This window comes from Bombina bombina, chromosome 5, assembly GCF_027579735.1.
Source record: "Bombina bombina isolate aBomBom1 chromosome 5, aBomBom1.pri, whole genome shotgun sequence".
Classification (NCBI taxonomy): domain Eukaryota; kingdom Metazoa; phylum Chordata; class Amphibia; order Anura; family Bombinatoridae; genus Bombina; species Bombina bombina.
Genome location: NC_069503.1, coordinates 866008305 through 866032182, shown reverse-complemented (window position 1 = coordinate 866032182; position 23878 = coordinate 866008305). Strand labels below are relative to the sequence as shown.

Sequence of the window (23878 nt, the reverse complement as noted above, 5' to 3'; positions counted from 1 at the left end):
CCAGAGGGGGGGCTATATGGACAGCTCTTGCTGTGTGCTCTCCTTGCCATTCCCTGTAGGGGAGGAGAATATCCCACAAGTAAGGATGAAACCGTGGACCGGACACACCGTTGGAGAAAGTAATTTATCAGGTAAGCATAAATGTTGTTTTCTTTTACGATATGACGAGTCCACGGCCCACCCTGTCAATTTTTAAGACAGGTCTTTGTTTTTAAACTTCAGTCACCTCTGCACCTTTGCTTTTCCTTTCTCTTCTTAATTCGGTCGAATGACTGGAGTGGGAGGGAAGGGAGGAGCTATATATACAGCTCTGCTGTGGTGCTCTTTGCCTCCTCCTGCTGACCAGGAGGCGATATCCCATAAGTAAGGATGAAATCCGTGGACTCGTCATATTGTAAAAGAAATAAATTTATCAGGTAAGCATAAATTTCCGTTTTAGAGAGCCTATGGATAAAAAAATGGAAATGTTTCAGCATACAGGGTTTTTATTTCAACCGGCGGCAGTTGTAGCTGCGGTTGCTGGAGCAGCTTCCTACTGGTGCGACACTCTGTTGGAGCTCATTGAGGTGGAGACTCCCCTCGAGGATATTCAGGAGAGAAGGCTTTGAGAATTGCTAACTCCATCTGTGACGCGAATATGCAGATTATTTGCATAAATGCAAAGGCTTCTAGCTTTGCGGTCCTAGCCCGCTGGGCTCTCTTGTTGAAATCTTGGCTTGTAGATATGACTTCTAAATCCAGACTCCTTTCGCTTCCTTTCAAGGGGAAGATTTTATTCGTCCAGGCCTGGATTCCATTATTCCTACCGTTACCAGAGGGAAAGGTGCCTTCCTACCGCAGGATAAGAAAAATAGGCCTGAGGAACGTCAATTGTCTAATTTTTGTTCTGACAAATCACAATGACAGCAATCCTCATCCAAGTCCGAACAGCCCAAGAGTACTTGGAAGCCGTCTCAGTCCTGGAATAAGTCCAAACAGACTAAGAAGCCCGCCGAGAACAAATCGTCATGAAGGGGCTTCCTTCATAGGTTGCGTACGGGATCTCTCCTCTCTAGGAGTAATTATCCTGGTACCTACAGCAGAAAGAGGTTTGGGGTTTTATTCAAACCTTTTCGTGGTTCCAAAGAAGGAGGGAACTTTGATCTAATTCTGGACCTAAAGTGCCTAAACAAGTTTCTGAGTGTTCCCTCTTTCAAGATGGAGAAAATACGGTCAATCCTTCCTCTGGTTCAGGAAGGACAGTTTATGACCACTATAGACCTGAAGGATGCATACCTTAACGTTCCGATACACAGGGAACATTTTCAGTTCCTGAGGTTTTCCTTTCTGGAACTGCACTTCCAGTTCATAGCTCTTCAGTTTGGCCTAGCTACTGCTCCAAAGATATTTACAAAGGTTCTGGGGGCTCTTCTAGCTGTTGCCAGAACACAATGTATTGCAGTTGTTCCTTACCTGGAAAGGCACCATCTTTTCATCTAGCGGAAGAACATTCGGAGTCCCTTCTCAATCTCTTTTTGAACACATGTATGCAAGATGAATTTGGTAAAGATCTCTTACTCCAAGTACAAGGGTGAATTTCCTGGAGACAATAATAGACTCCATATCCATGAGAATATTCCTCACAGATCAGATGTTGCAAGCTAACTACTGCATGTCTTGCCCTCCAGGCCTCCTTGAGACCCTCAGTGGCTCAGTGTTTGGAGGTGATCGGTCTCATGGTGTCCTGTATGGACATCATTCCTTTTGCCAGATTCTATCTCAGACCCTTACAACTATGCATGCTGAGACAAAGGAATGGCGACCATTCAGATCTGTCTCAACAGTTTGTGCTGGACAACCTGTCGAGAGACTTTCTCCATTGGTGGCTCTGTCCAGATCATCTGTCCCAAGGCACATGCTTCTTGAGACCGTTCTGGGAGATTGTGACTACGGACGCAAGCCTTTTTCTGGCTAGGGAGCCGTTTGGTGTGCCAAGAAGGCACAGGGACTTGAAGGCTTGGCCCCTTCTGGGTTTGTCCCAGCTTATCAGATTCCAATCAGACAATATAACCTTGGTTGCCTACATCAACCATCAGGGGGAACGGGAAGTGCTTTGGCGATCAGAGAAGTATCTCAGATACTAGAGTGGACGGAGACTCACAGATGTACGCTGTCAGCGATCCACATTCCGGGTGTGGACAACTGGGAAGCGGACTTCCTCAGCAGGCAATTCTTTCACCCAGGGGAATGGTCTCTCCTCCCCAAGGTGTTTGCAGAGATATGCAGCGAGTGGGGGGACGCCGGAGATAGATCTCATAACATCCTGCCTCAATACCAAGCTACTCAGGTACCGGTCGAGGGATCCTTAGGTGGAATTGATAGATGCCCTCTCAGTACCATGGAGGTTCAGACTCCTATATCTTTTCCCTCCATTATCGATTCTCCCTCGTATTGTGGCTCACATCAAGCAGGAGCGAGCATCAGTGATTCTGATTGCTCCATCGTGGCCGTGAAGGATGTGGTTTGCAAATCTGGTAGGGATGTCCTCATCTCAGTGGAGGTTACCTTGTCGCAGAGATCTGCTGATACAGGGTCCCTTCGTTTATCAAAATCTAGATTCTCTGTGGCTGACTGTGTGGAGATTGAACGCTTAGTCTTGGCCAAGAGAGGGTTCTCTGAGAGTGTTATCGACACTCTGGTTCAAGCTCTTAAGCCAGTTACTCGTCGTATCTACCATAAAGTGTGGAGGACTTGTACTGGTGTGAAGAGCGTGGCTTTTGCTGGCATAAGGGTAATGTTGCCAGAATTTTATCTTTTCTTTAGGATGGACTGGAGAAGGGTCTATCTGCTAGTTCCCTTAAGGGACAAATATCGGCCCAGTCAGTGTTATTGCACAAGAGATTGGCTGAGCTTCCGGTTGTGCAGTCCTTTGTTAAGGCTCTGACTAGGATCAGACCTGTGTTTAGATCTGGTGCTCTGCCTTGGAGCCTCAATCTTGTTCTTAGTGTTTTGCAGCAGGCTCCGTTTGGGCCTATGCATACTGTTGACCTTAAATTGTTATCTTGGAAGGTTTTTTTTGTTGGCTATTGCCTCTGCGTGTAGAGTTTCTGAGATTTCTGCTTTACAATGTGACCCCCCTTATCTTGTTTTCCATGCTGATAAGGCGGTTTTACGTACTAAATTAGGGTTCCTCCTTAAGGTGGTGTCGGGCTGTAACATTTATCAAGAAATTGTTGTTCCTTCCTTGTGTCCTAATCCTTCTTAAGAGAAGGAACGCCTGCTTCACAATCTGGATGATCTTCGTGCCTTGAAGTTCTATCTTCAGGCTACAAAGGAATTCAGACAATCTTCCTCTTTGGCATCTATACAGGGAAGCGTAAGGGGCAGAAGGCTACTACGACTTCCCTATCTTTCTGGTTGAGCAGTGTCATCCGTTGAGCTTATGAGACAGCAAGGCAACAGCCTCCTGAAAGGATAACTGCTCATTCCACTAGAGCAGTGGCTTCCTCCTGGGCTTTTAAGAACGAAGCCTCTATGGATCAGATTTGTAAGGCGGCTACTTGGTCCTCCTTACACACTTGTGTTTGAAGCAGCTTTCGGGAGAAAAGTTTTGCAGGCTGTGGTGCCCTCAGAATAGTGTCCGCTGCCTTCTTTTCTCTTGTAAGATGTATCGAGTCCACGGATTCATCCTTTTGGGATATTCTCCTTCCCTACAGGAAGTGGCAGAGAGAGCACCCACAGCAGAGCTGTCTATATAGCTCCCCCCTTAGCTCCACCCCCCAGTCATTCTCTCTGCCTGCTTAACTGCTAGGAAGGGCAAAGAGCTATGTGGTGACTAAAATGTTAGTTTTTTTATTTCTCAAGCAAAAGTTTGTTATTTTAAATGGTACCGGTGTGTACTATTTACTCTCTGGCAGCAAAGGGATGAAGATTTCTGCAAGGAGGATGATGATCTTTGTAACTAAGATCCACTGCTGTTCTCACAAGGCCTGAAGAGTACTGGAAAACTTCAGTTGGGAGAACAGTTTGCAGGCTAAGCTGCATATGAGGTATGTTAAGTCTATATTTTTCTAGACAGACTGTGTTAATTCTAGAAAAGGTTGACAATATCCCCATTAGGGAAGGGTAAGCTGTATTCAGAAATTTTAATAGGAATTTCAGCTTGCATGAAGGGCTCATTAGTTACTGGTGACACTGTTAAGAAAAAACATTTTGTTTATTGATGCAATTATAACGTTTTCTGAAGGGCCTAAAGGGCTGGTGACACTGTTAGGAAAATACGATTTGTTTATTGATGCATTTATAATGTTTTTGAATGGACTAAAGGCGTCATTGTGGCTTGATTTTGAGTTTTGTAACTCACATGGTTAATTAAGAGACACTCTAATGTTTCTCTGATAGGCCTCAAAACATCGAGTGAGGTGGGAGGGGCCTATTTTCACGCCTCAGTTGCGGAATTTCCTTTCCTCTGAGACATATCACTGCTTCTCCTGAGGTTCCTGCTGTGTTTTGAGTGCTGTTAAAGAAGTTTTTTTCCACCCACAAATTGTTCTGAAGGGCAGGTAGGAGCCACAGCAGAGCTGTGGCAAGGTGCTGAAAGTTTTTTTTTTTTTTTTTTAAATTGAGGATATATTTTTAACATACAGCCTTTCTCAAGCATGAATATAAACAAAGTCAACATTTAACAAAAGTACGAAAGGAATATTCTTACGTACAGGTTTCAGATATTGCTGTCAAGGAACAAGAATAGAGGCGTCTTCCTGTGTAGGAATCCTCGTTTTTACAGAGGTCACCTTATGTATATATAATGAGCATTTTAAAGATATACAGGTATATAGCATTTGTTTACAAAGGTGTAATCCTTAAAACCAACAAACCAGTCAAAAAGAGGCATTCAATCAGCAAAGTATTACTCAGTATATTATGACTCAGGTTCCAAATGTAATAGGGAGTTCTCCGACCCCTCTCCGCTTGCTATCTGGTGAGTAGAGCTTTGGGTTACTATCACAGGTCTCAGATACGGGAGGGAGCAGGAAGTCAATATATGGGCCACAGACGAAGGTGTTTGGAGAGGGTGTGTTCTCATCTCTCTACCCTCCCCTCAGTGTCTAGGTTCCAGAGCTATGGGTCGCGCGGGACAGCATAGAGTCCCAGGGTTCCCAAATAACGCAATAATTACTCAGTTGCCTTCTCTCCCTAGCAACATAATTTTCCATATTTTTGAGGTAGTTCACGTTTTCAATTACACTTTGTAGTCTGGGGGGCTGGTTCTTTTTCCAGTTTCTGGCTATAAGTAGTTTAGCAGACATGAGGATATAGATCAAGAGGTTTTGTTTAGCTTTAGGGAGCCTGTCTATGTCTAAGTGTAGGATGGCTAGGGCTGGGTTCAGGGCCTGAGTCAATTCCAGTTCTGTACAAATCTTACCTACTTTCTGCCAATAAGTCGCTAGCTTGGGGCAGGTCCACCAGACATGGATGGGGGAGCCCAGCTCCCCGCACTCCCTCCAGCACAGCTGTGAATGTTCTGGGAAAAGTCTCCTTAATTTTGTGGGCACTAGGTGCCATCTGGTTATCACTTTAAAATATAACTCGTAAAGAGTGATACAGTGGGTCGCCTTTTTCGTCAGTTCAATGGCTTTGTCCCAGATTTCTGCCGAGAATGTAGCTTGTAGCTCCTCTTCCCATGCATTAATGTGTACTGTTTTTGGGGCAGTCCCTTCCTCTAAAAGGCAGTGATAGTGTACCGAAAGTGGTTTGTGTAGTTGCGTATTAGTAGTCCACCGCGTCTCCCATACAGTCAGGTCTCTTAGTGTGTCATCTAGAAAGCCCCACGATCTCATTAGAGTACGGAGTCTAAGTAAGTCAAATTGATGTCTAGAGGACAATGTGGGCAGGTCTACCATGTCTTTGTGGGTCAGTAGCTGTCCGTTCCTGTAAAAGTCTCTCACGGAACTTAGTCCCGTAGTAGCCCATGAGCTGAGATTTGAATTAAGTAGCCCTATCAAAAGACCTCTTATTGGATGTATTGGTGAGGGGTGTGGAGCCACTAGTTTATTGTGTCTCAGCTTAGTCCAAGCATCTCGGCACCCTCTTACGATATCGTTCGCGACATGGATCTTGGTTTGCCAGTGTTGGGGTAACCAAAGGAGATCCTCCAAGAGGATGTATGCTGGGAGCGACGCCTGTTCCAGTTCCCTCCATCTCGTTGGAGGGAGGGTCTGAGCCCATGCTGTAGCATGGGTTAGCATAGCCGCCTCGTAGTATGTTTTAATACTGGGAAGGCCAAGGCCTCCTCTCTCTATTGGCTGTTGCAAGATATGTGCCGCCACCCGGGGTCTCTTGTCATGCCAGGTGTACGAGTTAAAGAGGGTCTGAAACCACCTCAATAGCGCCCCCGGGACTGGTATCGGGATACAACGAAATAGGTAGGTGAGCTTTGGTAGAATCATCATTTTAAGGGCTGCTACCCTGCCCATACAGGAAACATCGCAATATCTCTGTGAATTAATTTCTGAAGTGACCTTTGCTAGTAGTGTTTCAAAGTTCTCCTTGATCACCACAGTCTTTTTATGTGAGAGAAAGACTCCCAAGTGGCGGATCCCCTGGCAGGACCACTTGAATGAATAGAGGCGCTGGATCTCGTCTCTCTCATTCTGCGGAATATTGATGGAGTAAGCCTCCGTTTTGGTCACATTTAATTTATAATAGGAGATGTCTCCAAATTGTTTAAAAAGGGCCATCAAGGGAGGGAGAGAATCTACTGGGTCCGAAAGGAAGACCGTAAGGTCGTCAGCAAAGAGTGCAAGCTTTTGGGGGGTGTCATGCATCTGCACCCCGTGAATCAATGTCGATTCTCTAATTGCAATTGCCAGGGGTTCGATAGCTAGAACGAACAGTAAAGGGGAGAGGGGGCACCCCTGTCTGGTTCCATTGCTAATTGTAAGTTTAGGGGAGCAGAATCCCACTCCCCTAACAACTGCAGTTGGGGTTGAATACAGTGCTTTAGTCGCGGTGATAAACGGATCTGGCACGCCAAACGCTGAAAGTGTCTGGAATAGGTAGGCCCATCTAACCCTGTCAAAGGCCTTCTCGGCGTCAAGTGACAGGGTGAGTATAGGGAGTCCCATGTCCATTGCCTCTGAATATATATTTAAAAGGCGTCAGGTATTGTCAGTTCCCTGCCTCCCCTGCACAAAGCCTACTTGGTCGAGGTGTATAATTGTGTGCAGGTGCTTCCCTAATCGGTTTGCCAATATTTTGGCATATATTTTGGCGTCCACATTAATAAGCGATATGGGTCTGTAACTGGAGCACAATAGTGGGTCCTTACCCTCTTTGTGGATAGTGGTGATATTCGCTTCTAGAAATTCTGCCGGGAAGGCGCCCCTGGTCGCTACACTCTGGAACAGCCGAAGTAGTACTGGAGATATGATTGGACAGAGCTCTCGGTAAAACGTGACCGTGAATCCATCTGGTCCGGGTGCCCTATGGGGAGCTAGGTCTTTTATATCTTCTTTGACTTCCTCTAAGGTGAACTGTCGTTCGAGTTCGGCCCTGGAGTCTCCAGATAGGGTGGGCACAGGCAAGCTCTCCAAGAACCTGGAGATACTAACATGTGTAGGGTCGCTAGTTGCTTTTGAGTCCCCAATGTTGTATAGGGAGGAGTAGTAATCAGCGAAAGCTGATCCTATTTCTTTAGGGGAATATACTACACCTTCACTCGTTGAGATGCAGGGTATCCGTTTCTGGAGCGTGCGCTTACGGAGCTTATTGGCTAGGAGTTTATCTGCTCTATTGCCCTTGTGGTAGTATAGCTGTTTGAGCTTGTGTAGGTTTTCCTGGACCCGCGACAAGTCTCTTTTGGAGATTTAGTCTCTGATAAGTCCTATTTGAAGGGCTATCTGAGCGTTTGGGCTTGTTTTATTCTCCTGCTCTAGAATTCGGAGGTCTCCATATAATTTCGCTAAGGGTTGGCCAGCCTCTTTACGCAATCTGGCCGCTTTTTTTATAAAGTGTCCCCGCAGATATGCTTTGAGGGCGGCCCATACCATAGTGATATCAGTGAGTCCTGAGTCATTATGTGACAGAAACTCCTGTACTGTCTTTTGGAGTGCAGGCAGTTCTATCTCCGATAGCCATTGCTCCGAGAGTTTCCATGGGGGTCTTTTAGTGAAAGCTTGCAGCTTAGTGAAGTCTTGGTAGACCATGTCATGGTCTGACCACGTGCATGGTCTAATGTTGGGGTTGACGAATTGGTCCAAGGACCATGAGTCACAGAATATATAGTCCAGTCTGGAGTATGAGTTATGGGCCTTTGAATGATGTGTGAAGTCTTTCACTGAGGGTGCTAAGCACCTCCAGGCGTCATAGAGGTTATGTTGGTATATAAGTTTTCGAAAGGCATTGGAGATAGAAGAAGTGTTTCTCTCAGAATGTATTGCGACAGAGGACTGTTTGTCAATGGTTGGGTTCCAGACCATGTTGAAGTCTCCCCCTATTACTAGGTGTCCCCTCTTAATCTGATCTAGGTGTGTTAAAAGTTTACGGAGGAATGGGATCTGCTTGGAGTTGGGTGCGTACAATGATACCAACGTAAATATTGAGTTATTGAGTGAACAGATGAGGATCAAAAATCTGCCCTCACTGTCTCTTTCGATATACTCCAAGTTAAATGACAGTTCTCTACTAATCAAGATGGCAACTCCTTTATTTTTACTTTCTAGGTTAGAAGCAGTTTCACAGACTGGGTAGTGCTGGGAGAGTCCAGAGACACTGGGCTCCCCCATCCAATGAGTCTCTTGTAGGAACAGAATGTGAACCTTGTGTATCAGGACATATTGCTGTAATAGTTTTCTCTTAGTGGGAGAGTTAAGGCCTTGCGCGTTTAGCGTAGCTATGCGTATAGGGATCATTTTGGGGGTGTGGGCGAGACTCCTTGAGTTAATTGGAGTACAAGCGTGTTCTTAGTTAGGAATTATAGAGGTCTGGGCGTTGGTAGTGGTGCCTAGGGGCCCGTGGGACGTTTTGGAACGAGAGAAGTGGTATGCAATAATTAAAGAGCCTCAGTAACTGGCTGAAAGTGGTGAGCTTACACTTTCGCAATGAGTGCACCTACTGGTCTATGCCAGTGGGGCACAACTAATAAATTGGGGGGGAGCTAAGCGGAGAGGGGTTCATGGCCCCGCCGGTTTGGAGCCAAATGTAAGAAGAAGTAAAGAGGAGAAAGGAAAAGGAGAGAGAAATAGTCAAGATGAAAGAAAGAAAGTAAAGCTTAAGATACATATGTGAAACATGCATGTCATATATAAGATAACAATTAACTCTGTAAACCTCTTAATAAAACATTAATTACAATTTCAATTTCAACAGGAGGAACTGTGGATTATGTTTGATAATCTAACATCGAGTGATTAAAAACTTCACAGTCACCACTCCCCTGCTAGGTATAACTAAACTTTTCCTGTCCAATAATATACTCTGTGTCATATAGTTAAGTTCTCCCTAATGGTGGCATGGACATTCGGGACTAAGATTATGGTGTGATTCACTAGGCTGTGAGTCGCTAGCTAAAAGTCAGTGAACTGCAATAGCCAAGATCTGCCAGTAGAGATCTCAGTAGGGTTGGGGCATCCTTCTCATGTTGGGCCCGTAGGAGAGTGAAATAAAATGTCTCAGTAGTCTCTATAGAGGATAGGGTGTCACAGGGAGAGTTAAAACATGATCTGGTCGTAGGGCAAAGTCAGCCAATGATAGATCCTCTCGGGAGAGATGGTCATATCATTTAGGGGTAGGTTTGGTCTAAGCTCAACTTCCGTCATGTTCGGATATCTGGGATGGTCAGGTAGGTGAGTTTAGGGGTATTCAATGTTTTTAAGTGTATAATTCGGTTCTGTAATATCAGAGATAAGTATGTGATTCAATAACAAGAGGCAAACCTAGTCAATTCCCATAGCTTATATAATGAATAACAGTATATGTGTGGACAATACAAGAAGAGAACAGCCATGTTTAAAGTCTTTAATAAGTGTCCATTGTATAGGTAAGCAGTGGCAAAACATACGTGGGAGTTTATGGTAGGTGTCCATTGTAGTAATAAACCATAACAATGTACATGTGAGCAGTAATATGAGAACCAGAAAAAACGAACATATCTAAAGTCCATTATAAATGCTCATGTAGGCAAAAAAGAAAAACAAAGGGAAACTGATAAATTACACTATACAATAGCTTAGATCTCACCCATCTTCATTCTTTTCAATCCATAAGATAGACCTGAAAGTCTTTTTTTCTGGGTTTAACATTTTTTTTTAAATCCGTTTTTGCCATTAAGGGGTTAATTGTTTATTTGCATAGCTGTGCAAAGTTACTAAGTCTTTATAATGCTACTGTAAACATTTCGTTAAGTTTACTGCTTTTTTACACTGTTTTGCAGAACTGGTGCAGCTTTTGTTCTCTTAAAGGCACAGTACCGTTTTATTTCTAAGTGTTTTTTACTTTGATTACAGTGTTTTCCAAGCTTGCTTGTTACATTACTAGCCTGTTTAACACCAAGGAAAATCCTTGTTTAATATGTTTGGAAGCCATTGTGGAAACCCCTCTTAGAATGTGTCCCAATTGTACTGATATGTCTATAAACTATAAAGAACATATATTAGCACTTAAAAATAGAGCAATAGATTATTCTCAGTCAGAAGTAAATGAGGGTTCTCCATCTAGCTCTCCCCAAGTGTCACAACCAGTAACGCCCGCACAAGTGACGCCAAGTACCTCTAGTGCGTCAAATTCTTTTACTTTACAAGACATGGCCACAGTTATGAATACAATCCTCACAGAGGTTTTATCTAAACTGCCTGGTTTACAAGGAAAGCGGGACAGCTCTGGGTTTAGAAAAAATGCTGAGCCGTCTGACGCTTTAGTAGCCGTATCTGATATGCCCTTACAATGCTCTGAAGTAGGGGTGAGGGATTTGTTATCTGAGGGAGAAATTTCTGATTCAGGAAAGACTCTTCCTCAGACAGATTCTGATATGACGGCCTTTAAATTTAAGCTTGAACACCTCCACTTATTGCTCAGGGTGGTATTAGCGACTCTAGATGATTGTGACCCTGTAGTGGTTCCAGAGAAATTGTGTAAAATGGATAAATGCTTACAGGTTCCTGTTTACACTGATGTTTTTCCAGTCCCTAAGAGGATTGTGAATATTATTACTAAGGAGTGGGATAGACCAGGTATTCCGTTCTCTCCCCCTCCTGTTTTTAAGAAAATGTTTCCCATATCTGACACCATGCGGGACTCGTGGCAGACAGTTCCTAAGGTGGAGGGAGCTATTTCTACTCTGTCTAAGCGTACAACTATACCTATCGAAGACAGTTGTGCTTTCAAAGATCCTATGGATAAAAAATTAGAGGGTCTCCTGAAGAAAATTTTTGTTCATCAGGGTTTTTCTCTCCAACCTATTGCGTGCATTGTTCCTGTAACTACTGCAGCTGCTTTCTGGTTTGAGGCTCTAGAAGAGGCTCTTCAGATGGATACTCCATTAGAGGAGATTATGGACAGAATCAAGGCCCTTAAGTTGGCTAATTCTTTTATTACAGATGCCGCTTTTCAACTGGCTAAATTAGCGGCAAAGAATTCAGGTTTTGCCATTTTAGCACGCAGGGCGTTATGGCTTAAGTCCTGGTCTGCTGATGTGTCACCTAAATCTAAACTTTTGAAGATCCCTTTCAAAGGATAGACCCTTTTCGGGCCTGAACTGAAAGAGATTATTTCAGACATCACTGGAGGGAAAGGTCATGCCCTTCCTCAGGATAGATCAAATAAGATGAAGATCAAACAAAATAATTTTCATTCCTTTCGCAACTTCAAGAGTGGTTCCGTTTCAGCTTCCTCTGCTACAAAGCAAGAGGGGAATTTTGCCTAATCCAAGTCATTCTGGAGACCTAACCAGGCTTGGAACAAGGTAAACAGGCCAAAAAGCCTGCAGCTGCCTCTAAGACAGCATGAAGGGGTAGCCCCCGATCCTGGACCGGATCTTGTAAGGGGCAGACTCTCTCTCTTCGCTCAGGCTTGGGCAAGAGATGTTCACGATCCCTGGGCTTTAGAAATTGTGTCCCACGGATATCTTCTGGAATTCAGACTCCCTTCCAAGGGGGGGATTTCATATTTCTCGATTGTCTGTAAACCAGACAAAGAGAGAGGCGTTCTTACGCTGTGTAGAAGATCTTCTTACCATGGGGGTGATCCGCCCAGTCCCAAAAGAGGAACAGGGGCTAGGGTTCTGCTCAAACCTGTTTGTGGTTCCCAAAAAAGAGGGAACTTTCAGACCAATCTTGGATCTCAAAATTCTAAACAAGTTCCTCAAAGTTCCATCATTCAAGATGGAGACCATTCGGACTATTCTGCCTCTGATCCAGGAAGGTCAATTTATGACTACCGTGGACTTAAAGGATGTGTATCTACACATCCCTATTCACAGAAATCATCATCAATTTCTCAGATTTGCCTTTCTAGACAGGCATTACCAGTTTGTGGCTCTTCCTTTCGGGTTAGCCACGGCTCCAAGAATTTTCACAAAGGTGCTAGGGTCCCTTCTGGCGGTTCTACGACCTCGGGTCATAGCAGTGGCGCCTTATCTAGACGACATCTTAATCCAGGCGTCAACCTTTCAGCTAGCCAAGTCTCACACGTACATTGTGTTGGCTTTTCTGAGATCTCACGGGTGGAAGGTCCCTGTCTTGTCCCTCCCTTCATCCGTGTCCTAAAGCTTTGGTATTGGTATCCCACAAGTAAGGATGAATCCGTGGACTCGATACATCTTACAAGAGAAAACATAATTTATGCTTACCTGATAAATTTATTTCTCTTGTGATGTATCGAGTCCACGGCCCGCCCTGTTTATTTAAGACAGGCATATATATTTTTATTTTTAAACTTTCAGTCACCATTGCACCCTATGGTTTCTCCTTTTTCTTCCTAGCCTTCGGTCGAATGACTGGGGGGTGTAGCTAAGGGGGGAGCTATATAGACAGCTCTGCTGTGGGTGCTCTCTCTGCCACTTCCTGTAGGGAAGGAGAATATCCCACAAGCAAGGATGAATCCGTGGACTCGATACATCACAAGAGAAATAAATTTATCAGGTACCCATAAATTATTATGCTTTTCTTTTTTTTCCCCCTCCCGTTATTCATTCAGTGTCCTCTGGAGCTTGGGTATAGTTTTCCCAACAGTAAGGAATGAAGTTGTGGACTCTCCCTGCCTTATGGAAGGAAAACATAATTAATTCTTACCACCATGCTTCTGGCACCTTTATACCCTGATGTTTCTCCTACTTTTCCTTGTTCCCTCAGCAGAATGACTGGGGGATAGGAAAAATGGGAGGGATATTTAAGCCTTTGGCTGGGGTGTCTGTCTCCTCCTGGTGGCGGGGTGTTGTATTACCGAACGGTAAGAAATGAAGTCGTGTACTCTCCCTGCCAGGAAGGAAAGGAATTTATCTGGTAAGCATAAATTATGTTTTTTAGCGCCCAGGCATGCATTATTTTATTAAATTATTTTAATTTATTTTAAAGAAGCTGGGAAATGGCATTTGTATATAGAGCTGTAAGATTGTTCAACCAGTTAGTTGTCAGTTGTAAGCTTTTTGACTGTATAGTTACTTAGGCGACACCCTTTTTTTCCCTCACTCAGGTTTTTTTTTTAGTTCTGTTTCCTACGCTTTGCACTTTCAGCACTACTTTTTAATAACAGGTGACAGGACACATATACATGACTGTACACATGTAAATTATACTAAGAAGTGCTTTCTTCTCCAGCTTACATGTACATTTTTCTTCTAAGCTCCTCACAACATAATAATAAAAGAGAGGCATATTGGCAGCACTTACAAATATAAGGTAGATGCTGCAAATCATGCAACTTAAAGTTCTATAGAAAATGTACATTTAACAAGGATAAAGTCTGGGAAATCGCCTAGAGGAGCAAGATATAGCCGCCAATCAGCAAGCGCTACCCAGGTGCTGAACCAAAAATGGTCCTGCTCCTTAACTTACATTGCTGCTTTTCAAATAAAGATACCAAGAGGACGAAGACAAATTGATGATAGGAGCAAATTAGAAAGTTGCTTAAAATGGCATGCTTCATCTAAATCATGAAAGGAAAAATGTGGGTTTCATATCCCTTTAAAATGTGGGTTTCATATCCCTTTAATCTGTAGCAAGGACTAAAGAGAATCTTAGATAGCAATAGTAAGGTGCCTTACAGCAAGACAACAGCAAAAAGTTCAAGTCCACAGCACTGTATATGCAAAAATGTATTAAAGCATACAGACAAGTAGTAAATGTGATGTTTCAGGCTCACCACCCTTAATCATGCAACAACAAGACGACAGATCCCAGGAGCAATAGCAACAAGATTTTTTCTTCTAACGTGTTGCATTATTGTCGGTACTAATGTATTCTTGCTGGATCCTTAAAGGGATAGTGTACTCCAGAATTGTTATTGTTTAAAAATACAGGTAATCCCTTTTTATTACCCATTTCCCAGTTTTTCATAACCAAAATTATATTTATATGCTTTTTACCTATGTGATTACCTTGTATCTAAGCCTCTGCGATCTGCCTTATCTCAGTGCTATTTACAGACTTGCATTTTAACCAATCAGTGCTGACTCGTTTGTAACTCCACAGGAGTGAGCACAGTGCTATCTATATGACACACATTAACCAGCACTGTCTAGCTGTAAAATGCTAATACTTAAATAAAGGCGGCCTGCAGGGGCTTAGAAACAGGCAGAAATTTTAGAATTTTTTTAAATTTTAAAACATAAGCTGCTAGCTTAGAAGTTGAAAATAAAATGTATTGGTTGTTTATTTATTTTTTCTTCCTTATATCCTGTTGAGCTTAATAAACTCTTCCTGGACTGCATTTCTTTTTTCTTAGATGAATCCTCACAAATATACAAACTGGTGCAATAAATAAAAATAAGAACTATGTAAAAAGAAAAATGACATCTGTCTAATGCTGTCTACCTAATTGTTTAAAAAATATCCCTTTGATAAGATATTTCTGAAAAAAAATCTAAATTTAGGAAGACTGGCATGTATGTTAGACTCTACAGTGTGCTTAAAGGGACATGAACCCCACATTTTTTCTTTCATGATTTAGAAAGAGAATGCAATTTTAAACATCTTTCTAATTTACTTCTATTATCTCATTTGTTTTATTCTCTTGATATTCTTTGCTGAAAAGCATATCTAGATATGCTCAGTAGCTGCTGATTGGCTGCTGCACATAGAAGCCTTGTGTGATTGGCTCACCCATGTGCATTGCTTTTTCTTCAACTAAGGATATCTAAAAAATGAAGCAAAATAAATAATAGAAGTAAATTGTAATGTTTAAATTTGTATTCTCTATCTGAATCATGAAAGAAAGATTTTGAGTTTAGTGGCCCTTTAACCAGTCACTTTCCCACTGATTAAAATATAGAGCAGGTTTGTCCTAAAGATTATACAGGGGTCATATTGCAACTCACTTGTGCATTTGATCTGGTTCTCTACTTTTTCATGCTGAACCAATTAGAACATATTCAGTACTTTTTATCCTCCAACTGAAAATTCCAGCCTTGGCCCATCATGAAGAAACACTGGACACCCCTTGTATAAAAGATGGGCACCTATACGAAAGAGAGAAAAAAAACAATCCTAACATGATCATACTGGTGCTTGTTTACTAATTAATATGAATTGTGTTTTTTAACCCTTGTTCATTTCTTAATTTACTAATCTTCTAAAATTAGTATAGCTAACTGTATAATTTATGTTTTAATATTTTTTTGTCTGTTTTGCAGCAACTACATCATGGTTTGAGTCTTACCGAGAGACCTTTTTCCAGTGCATGCCGGCCTCTGATCATGAATTCTTAAACCACTATTTAGCTTGTATCCTTTTGGAACTAACCTGCTTTCCATCCATTTATTATGTTTTTTTTAAAAGGGGTGATTTTATTTTTTTAGATTATTTTCCATGTTTAAAGCTTTGCCATGTTAGTAAAAAGTATGTTTTATATAATTAGATGCTTTTTTCTCCTCTCTCACTCATGTGAATGTCAAATCAGAATTTGTGAGTGTATATCCTTTTACCTTAAAGTAATGGTGAGTTCACATAGCTGAGATAACTTTATATACATTATTTTATTATTACATATATATTGATGCCAAAATAATTGTCCAGTTTGCATTATTTTTATTAAAATTGTATTTCTCGATCCTGCACTGTTACCTGCGGTCTGGTCCCCTCACTGTGAACATTTCACAACTGTCAATTTGACTGGCGTATGGTTAACCCAATAGGGGTGCACCATACACCCTATGTAAAATCGTATCCTCATGCTCCTGTGTGTAATTAGAAGCTGCATCTGGCAGAAGTTCCAATGCGCAAGTGCAGTCTTAGCTACGATCCTAACGCAGCTTAGTGGGATCGTGCGGATACATTTGGCTGAACCATACGTCAGTCAAATTGACAGTAGTGAAATTTTCACAGTGAGGCGGCTGGAGCGCAGGTTAGTTACGGTGCAGGATTGAGAAATAAAATTTTAATAGAAATAATGAGAACTGGAAAATTCTATTGGCATCAATATATGTAATAATAAAATTTATATTAAGTCATCTCATCTATGTGAATTTACCTTCACTTTTAAATAAGGAAGAAACTCCCAGATGGCTTTTGGTACACTATGTCTCTTCCTGCCCACTGCTGTTTTGTCCTATTTGGAGTAAGGGGGTATGTGATTTTTCTTATGCAGGTAAACAAAAAGATTATGACCTCCTTTAACACAGATCAATGCTGCTGGACAAGTCTGACCACACCCTGACCTCATTCAGGGCTGCCTCCCATGCCGCTAATAGAGTGATACCCCTGCCATATCTCCCAATATTTTATGTATTTAGGGCTTAATCTCTGGATTCTCCATTTGGATTACCTCATACAAAAGTGTAATTCATTGCTTGTCTGTGTTGTTCCATTCTTAACCTCATCCATCACTGTGAATTGTCTCTTGACTCTGTTGTTATCCTTGCTTCCCAGGCTGTGCAAATAAATGCAGTAGCTTGTGTTAGCATTTTGGCTCATACATGGTGTAATGAGGCATTTTTCTGGCGGCATTACTACTTCTGTAGATGCTTTTCTCTATATGTAAGATTGAATTTATTGAGGAAAGTATGTTTTTTGTGATCTCTGTACTACATGGCGAGTAAATACATTAGAACTGCATAATCAACAGATGCTTGATAAAAAGACAATGCAATAGCACTTAGTCTGAACTTCAAATGAGTAGTAGATTTTTTTTTTCTGACAAATTTCAAAGTTATGTCAATTTCCACTCCTCCTGTATCACGTGACAGTGATCAGCCGATCACAAATGCATATACGTATATTCTGTGAATATTTGTACATGCTCAGTAGGAGCTGGTGACTAAAAGTGTAATTATAAAAATACTGTGCACATTTTCTTAATTTAAGTAAATTGGAAAGTTGTTTAAATTGCATGCTCTATGTGAGTCATGAAAATGTAATTTTGACTTGAGTGTCCCTTTAACTTAAACGGACATAAGTCAAATTTTGAATTTCACAGGATTTTATTTTTGAATTGGCTGTAAACATTTTTGTTTTCAAGTTTGGAGGCAGAACGTTAGTTTAGAGAAACATTTTCTTCAGGTCATTTTGAAATGAAATACAAATTTAAATTAGGCAGTTACACTAAAGCACCAGCTCAATTGCAATGTAATAATCAGTACACAGAAAGCAATAGATGACAAACTGGTACCTGTAAGAGGCGCCAAATGGATAAATATAGTATATTAACAAAAGTGAAGTAAGAAAATATATCTAATTCACAAAATGACAGATTAGTATCTCTTGATAAAATATTCAATCAGTCAGTAGGACTGGAGTACACAGTAGGCTCTAGTATTCACAGAATCAAAAGCACATATATAGTATTCACAGAATCAAGAGCACAAAAATATAATAGAAAGTCCATAAATATATATGAAATACAATGTGAAATCCTGATCATATGACCTTATCCGGAATCAAGACAAAGTCCACAGTTTGAGGCAGCTCCTCTGGGGTGTCACGCCACAACACAAGAGATAATAGTCTAGAATAGAAAGGATAGAGGGTGCCACATAGGGCAAATCAGACTGTAGAACCAGATGGTGATACACAAATGATATCCTATTCACGTGATAGGGAGCACAAGTGTGCGGAGCAGGCAGACCGGAACTAATCAGTCGTCCGGTAGACACAGCAGCAAACCTGGAACAGACGGTATCCTCGTCCCACCACAGGGAGTCCAGAGATACTCCTGACAGTCACAATGGATGTTAGGCTACAATGAGCTAGAGACAATAGCTGAGGAAACAGTGCTGTGTCACTGAGAAACGCGTTGCTGTTTTAATCTTTTAATAAAACAATTCATATTGTTACTTTGCTGCTGCACTTTTTTCTGGATTTATTTCTGCCATTGCAGGCCACCTTTTGCTGATCTATTGTCTCTAGCTCATTGTAGCCTAACATCCATTGTGACTGTCAGGAGTATCTCTGGACTCCCTGTGGTGGGACGAGGATACCGTCTGTTCCAGATTTGCCCCTGAGTCTACCGGACGACTGATTGGTTCCGGTCTGCCTGCACCGCACACTTGTGCTCCCTATCACGTGAGTAGGATATCATTTGTGTATCCCCATCTGGTTCTACAGTCTGATTTGCACTATGTGGTGCCCTCTATCCTTTCTATTCTAGTCAATTGCAATGTGTTCATTAACTGGACAATAAAGCAATTTTTTCAGTTTTATAATGTATTGCAGGATCTGAAATTTTTATTGCAAATTAACTACAGAGGAAAAATAGATTTTGTTTTTAAAATAGATTTAGTTTTTTAAAATGTCTCTTGAATAAATTTGTTTCCTTTGCTCTTGGCCTAATATTACATAAACATAAAGGTAAAAATGTAGTAATAAAAATGGTGCATTGCTCAAAAGAACTTACATTCAGGAGTCACAGACCAGAAAAGGCTAGGGGGCTGGGTTGAACAAAATCAGTCCTCAATCAATGTTTTGTATTTATTCTCTTCAAACAGCGCTTCATTCTGGCTGCACTGTGTTAAGGAAAACTTGCACACGGTGCAGCCAGAGCACTCTCCTCCCAAAGTTCAATGCATGCGTGGTCGTGACGTCAGCGGCAGGTAAGGTCACGTGATTGGCAGTGGGGGCGCAGAAGGGGGGCCAACCTCGTTGAGTGCTCACGGCTACCTCCAAAGCAGATTCAAAGCAAAAAATGGAAGCACCTCCATGGGATTGGGTTAAAGTCAAATCTTTATTCCAAAAATACTATAAAAATAGAAAAGTGGTTGCAAAATACAGCAAAGGTTAGAGGATATATCGATTAAATCCCAGTGACCCACTGACGCGTTTCGGCTAATGAGCCGTAATCGTAGTGTGGTCAAAAGGCCTTATCCAGCTCCTTTTAAATTAAGAACTTAACCTTAATTGGCTACAATCAAAAACTGGGATTTAACCCCTATCCTTCCCATATTCTTTATATACATGACTTCCACAGCTTCATTCACCACAATAACAGCAGAGTGGAATGCAAGTGTTCAATGATATTGCTTTGTTTTGTTTAATTTAACACCAACTTATGAATACCGTATACATAAAGTTGTTAAATACTACTAACACAGTTAGTGTGCATGCAGTACAAGATGTCTCACGTATGGAATGTAGAATACAACATAACATAATTGACATTTGAATATCCTTATGAAAGCTTATGCTATTTCTCATACGCAATAACGTTATATCAGGGTATTAAATTTGAATTTGAAATATCAAGGCAAGAAAACTGTGGTAAAGGGTAGGGTAAACAACTGTGTCTTTAACCCAAAATTAATAATTATTACCAATCGATATATCCTCTGACCTTTGCTGTATTTTGCGACCACTTTTCTTTTTTTATAGTATTTTTGGAATAAAGATTTGACATTTTTAACCCAATCCCGTGGAGGTGCTTCCATTTCTCTTGTTAAGTGTATCCAGTCCACGGATCATCCATTACTTATGGGACATTAACTCCTCCCCAACAGGAAGTGCAAGAGGATTCACCCAGCAGAGCTGCTACATAGCTCCTCCCCTAACTGCCACTACCAGTCATTCTCTTGCACCCAACGAATAGATAGGATTTGTGAGAGGACTGTGGTGATTATACTTAGTTTCATACCTTCAATCAAAAGTTTGTTATTTTATAATAGCACCGGAGTGTGTTATTCCTTCTCTGGTAGAATTTGAAGAAGAATCTACCTGAGTTTTTCTATGATTTTAGCCGGAGTAGTTAAGATCATATTGCTGTTTCTCGGCCATCTGAGGAGAGGTAAACTTCAGATCAGGGGACAGCGGGCAGATTAATCTGCAAAGAGGTATGTAGCAGCTTATTATTTTCTGACAATGGAATTGATGAGAAAATTCTGCCATACCGATATAATGTAAACTCAGCCTTAAATGCAGTAGCAGCAACTGGTATCAGGCTGTCATGTATGTATATTTTACACTTCAGTATTCTGGGGAATGGCACTTCACTGGAATTATACTGTATGCATAAAACTTTAGCCTAATTTGCAGGGACTAGCAACAGGCTTTTTAATAACACTCAATTTATTAATGTTAAACGTTTTTTGCTGGCATGTAAAATCGTTTAATTTTCTGAGGTACTGGGTGAAAAAATGTTTTGGGCACTATTTTTTTCCACTTGGCAGTCGTTTTATTTAATTTATGACAGTTTACTGATCTCTCTCACTGTTATGTGTGAGGGGGAGGGGCCTTTTTTGGTGCTTTTGCTACGCATCAAAAAATTCAGTCAGAAGTTTATTGTCTTCCCTGCATGATCCGGTTCATCTCTACAGAACTCAGGGGTCTTCAAAACTTGTTTTGAGGGAGGTAATCACTCACAGCAGAGCTGTGAGATTGTAGTTGACTGTGATAAAAAAACGTTTATTTCTGTATTTTTTTTTTTTTTTTCTGCTATCAGGGTTAGTTATCCTTTGCTAATGGGAGCAATCCTTTGCTAAAATTGTGTTTTTTACAAAGATTTGATGCTATAACTTTTCAGTTTATTAATTTTCAACTGTCATAACTTTTTCTGTGCTTCTTATAGGCACAGTACGTTTTGATATTATAGTAAATTACTTGAAAAGTATTTCCAAGTTGCTAGTTTATTTGCTAGTGTGTTAAACATGTCTGATTCAGAGGAAGATATCTGTGCTATATGTGCTAAAGCCAAAGTGGAGCCCAATAGAAATTTATGTACTAACTGTATTGATGCTACTTTAAATAAAAGTCAATCTGTACAAATTGAACATATTTCACCAAACAACGAGGGGAGAGTTATGCCGACTAACTCGCCTCACGTGTCAGTACCTGCATCTCCCGCTAGGGAAGTGCGTGATATTGTAGCGCCGAGTACATCTGGGCGGCCATTACAAATCACATTACAGGATATGGCTACTGTTATGACTGAAGTTTTGGCTAAATTACCAGAACTAAGAGGTAAGCGTGATCACTCTGGGGTGAGAACAGAGTGCGCTGATAATATTAGGGCCATGTCAGACACTGCGTCACAATTTGCAGAACATGAGGATGGAGAGCTTCATTCTGCGGGTGACGGTTCTGATCCAAACAAACTGGATTCAGATATTTCAAATTTTAAATTTAAGCTGGAAAACCTCCGTGTATTACTAGTGGAGGTGTTAGCGGCTCTGAATGATTGTAACACAGTTGCAATACCAGAGAAAATGTGTAGGTTGGATAAATATTTTGCGGTACCGGCGAGTACTGACGTTTTTCCTATACCTAAGAGACTTACTGAAATTGTTACTAAGGAGTGGGATAGACCCGGTGTGCCGTTCTCACCCCCTCCGATATTTAGAAAGATGTTTCCAATAGACGCCACCACACGGGACTTATGGCAAACGGTCCCTAAGGTGGAGGGAGCAGTTTCTACTTTAGCTAAGCGTACCACTATCCCGGTGGAGGATAGCTGTGCCTTTTCAGATCCAATGGATAAAAAGTTAGAGGGTTACCTTAAGAAAATGTTTGTTCAACAAGGTTTTATATTGCAACCTCTTGCATGCATTGCGCCTGTCACGGCTGCAGCAGCATTTTGGTTTGAGTCTCTGGAAGAGACACTTGAATCAGCTCCATTAGATGAGATTACACACAAGCTTAAAGCCCTTAAGTTAGCTAACTCATTTATTTCAGATGCCGTAGTACATTTAACTAAACTTACGGCTAAGAATTCCGGATTCGCCATTCAGGCACGCAGAGCACTGTGGCTAAAATCCTGGTCAGCTGACGTTACTTCTAAATCTAAATTGCTTAATATACCTTTCAAAGGGCAGACCTTATTCGGGCCCGGGTTGAAAGAAATTATCGCTGACATTACAGGAGGTAAAGGCCATGCCCTGCCTCAAGACAGAGCCAAACCTAAGGCTAGACAGTCTAATTTTCGTTCCTTTCGTAATTTCAAAGCAGGAGCAGCATCAACTTCCTCTGCACCAAAACAGGAAGGAGCTGTTGCTCGCTACAGACAAGGCTGGAGACCTAACCAGTCCTGGAACAAGGGCAAGCAAGCCAGGAAACCTGCTGCTGCCCCTAAGACAGCATGAATCGAGGGCCCCCGATCCGGGAACGGATCTAGTGGGGGGCAGACTTTCTCTCTTCGCCCAGGCTTGGGCAAGAGATGTCCAGGATCCCTGGGCGTTAGAGATCATATCTCAGGGATACCTTCTAGACTTCAAATTCTCTCCCCCAAGAGGGAGATTTCATCTGTCGAGGTTGTCAACAAACCAAATAAAGAAAGAGGCGTTTCTACGCTGCGTACAAGGGTTTTACTCAAATCTGTTTGTGGTTCCCAAAAAAGAGGGAACTTTCAGGCCAATCTTGGATTTAAAGATCCTAAACAAATTCCTAAGAGTTCCATCGTTCAAAATGGAAACTATTCGGACAATTTTACCCATGATCCAAAAGGGTCAGTACATGACCACAGTGGATTTAAAGGATGCTTACCTTCACATACCGATTCACAAAGATCATTTACCGGTATCTAAGGTTTGCCTTTCTAGACAGGCATTACCAGTTTGTAGCTCTTCCATTCGGATTGGCTACGGCTCCGAGAATCTTCACAAAGGTTCTGGGTGCTCTTCTGGCGGTACTAAGACCGCGAGGAATTGCGGTAGCTCCGTACCTAGACGACATTCTGATACAAGCTTCAAGCTTTCAAACTGCCAAGTCTCATACAGAGTTAGTACTGGCATTTCTAAGGTCGCATGGATGGAAGGTGAACGAAAAGAAGAGTTCTCTCTTTCCACTCACAAGAGTTCCCTTCTTGGGGACTCTTATAGATTCTGTAGAAATGAAGATTTACCTGACAGAAGACAGGTTAACAAAGCTTCAAAATGCATGCCGTGTCCTTCATTCCATTCAACACCCGTCAGTAGCTCAATGCATGGAGGTGATCGGCTTAATGGTAGCAGCAATGGACATAGTACCCTTTGCACGTCTACATCTCAGACCGCTGCAATTGTGCATGCTAAGTCAGTGGAATGGGGATTACTCAGACTTGTCCCCTACTCTGAATCTGGATCAAGAGACCAGAAATTCTCTTCTATGGTGGCTTTCTCGGCCACATCTGTCCAGGGGGATGCCATTCAGCAGGCCGGACTGGACAATTGTAACAACAGACGCCAGCCTACTAGGTTGGGGCGCTGTTTGGAATTCTCTGAAGGCTCAGGGACAATGGAATCAGGAGGAGAGTCTCCTACCAATAAACATTCTGGAATTGAGAGCAGTTCTCA

At 41.8% G+C, this 23878-nt stretch overlaps 1 protein-coding gene across 2 annotated transcripts in view; it reads left to right on the top strand.

Annotated features, from left to right (window-relative positions):
* The window catches only part of TRAPPC8 (trafficking protein particle complex subunit 8), a 563274-nt gene that overhangs the window by 71931 nt on the left and 467465 nt on the right, over nt 1-23878 (top strand). For both annotated transcript variants that reach the window (XM_053715000.1, XM_053715001.1), the window contains one exon: nt 15824-15913. In XM_053715000.1, the coding sequence (XP_053570975.1) occupies nt 15824-15913 (90 nt within the window). The remainder of the gene's footprint in view (nt 1-15823; nt 15914-23878) is intronic.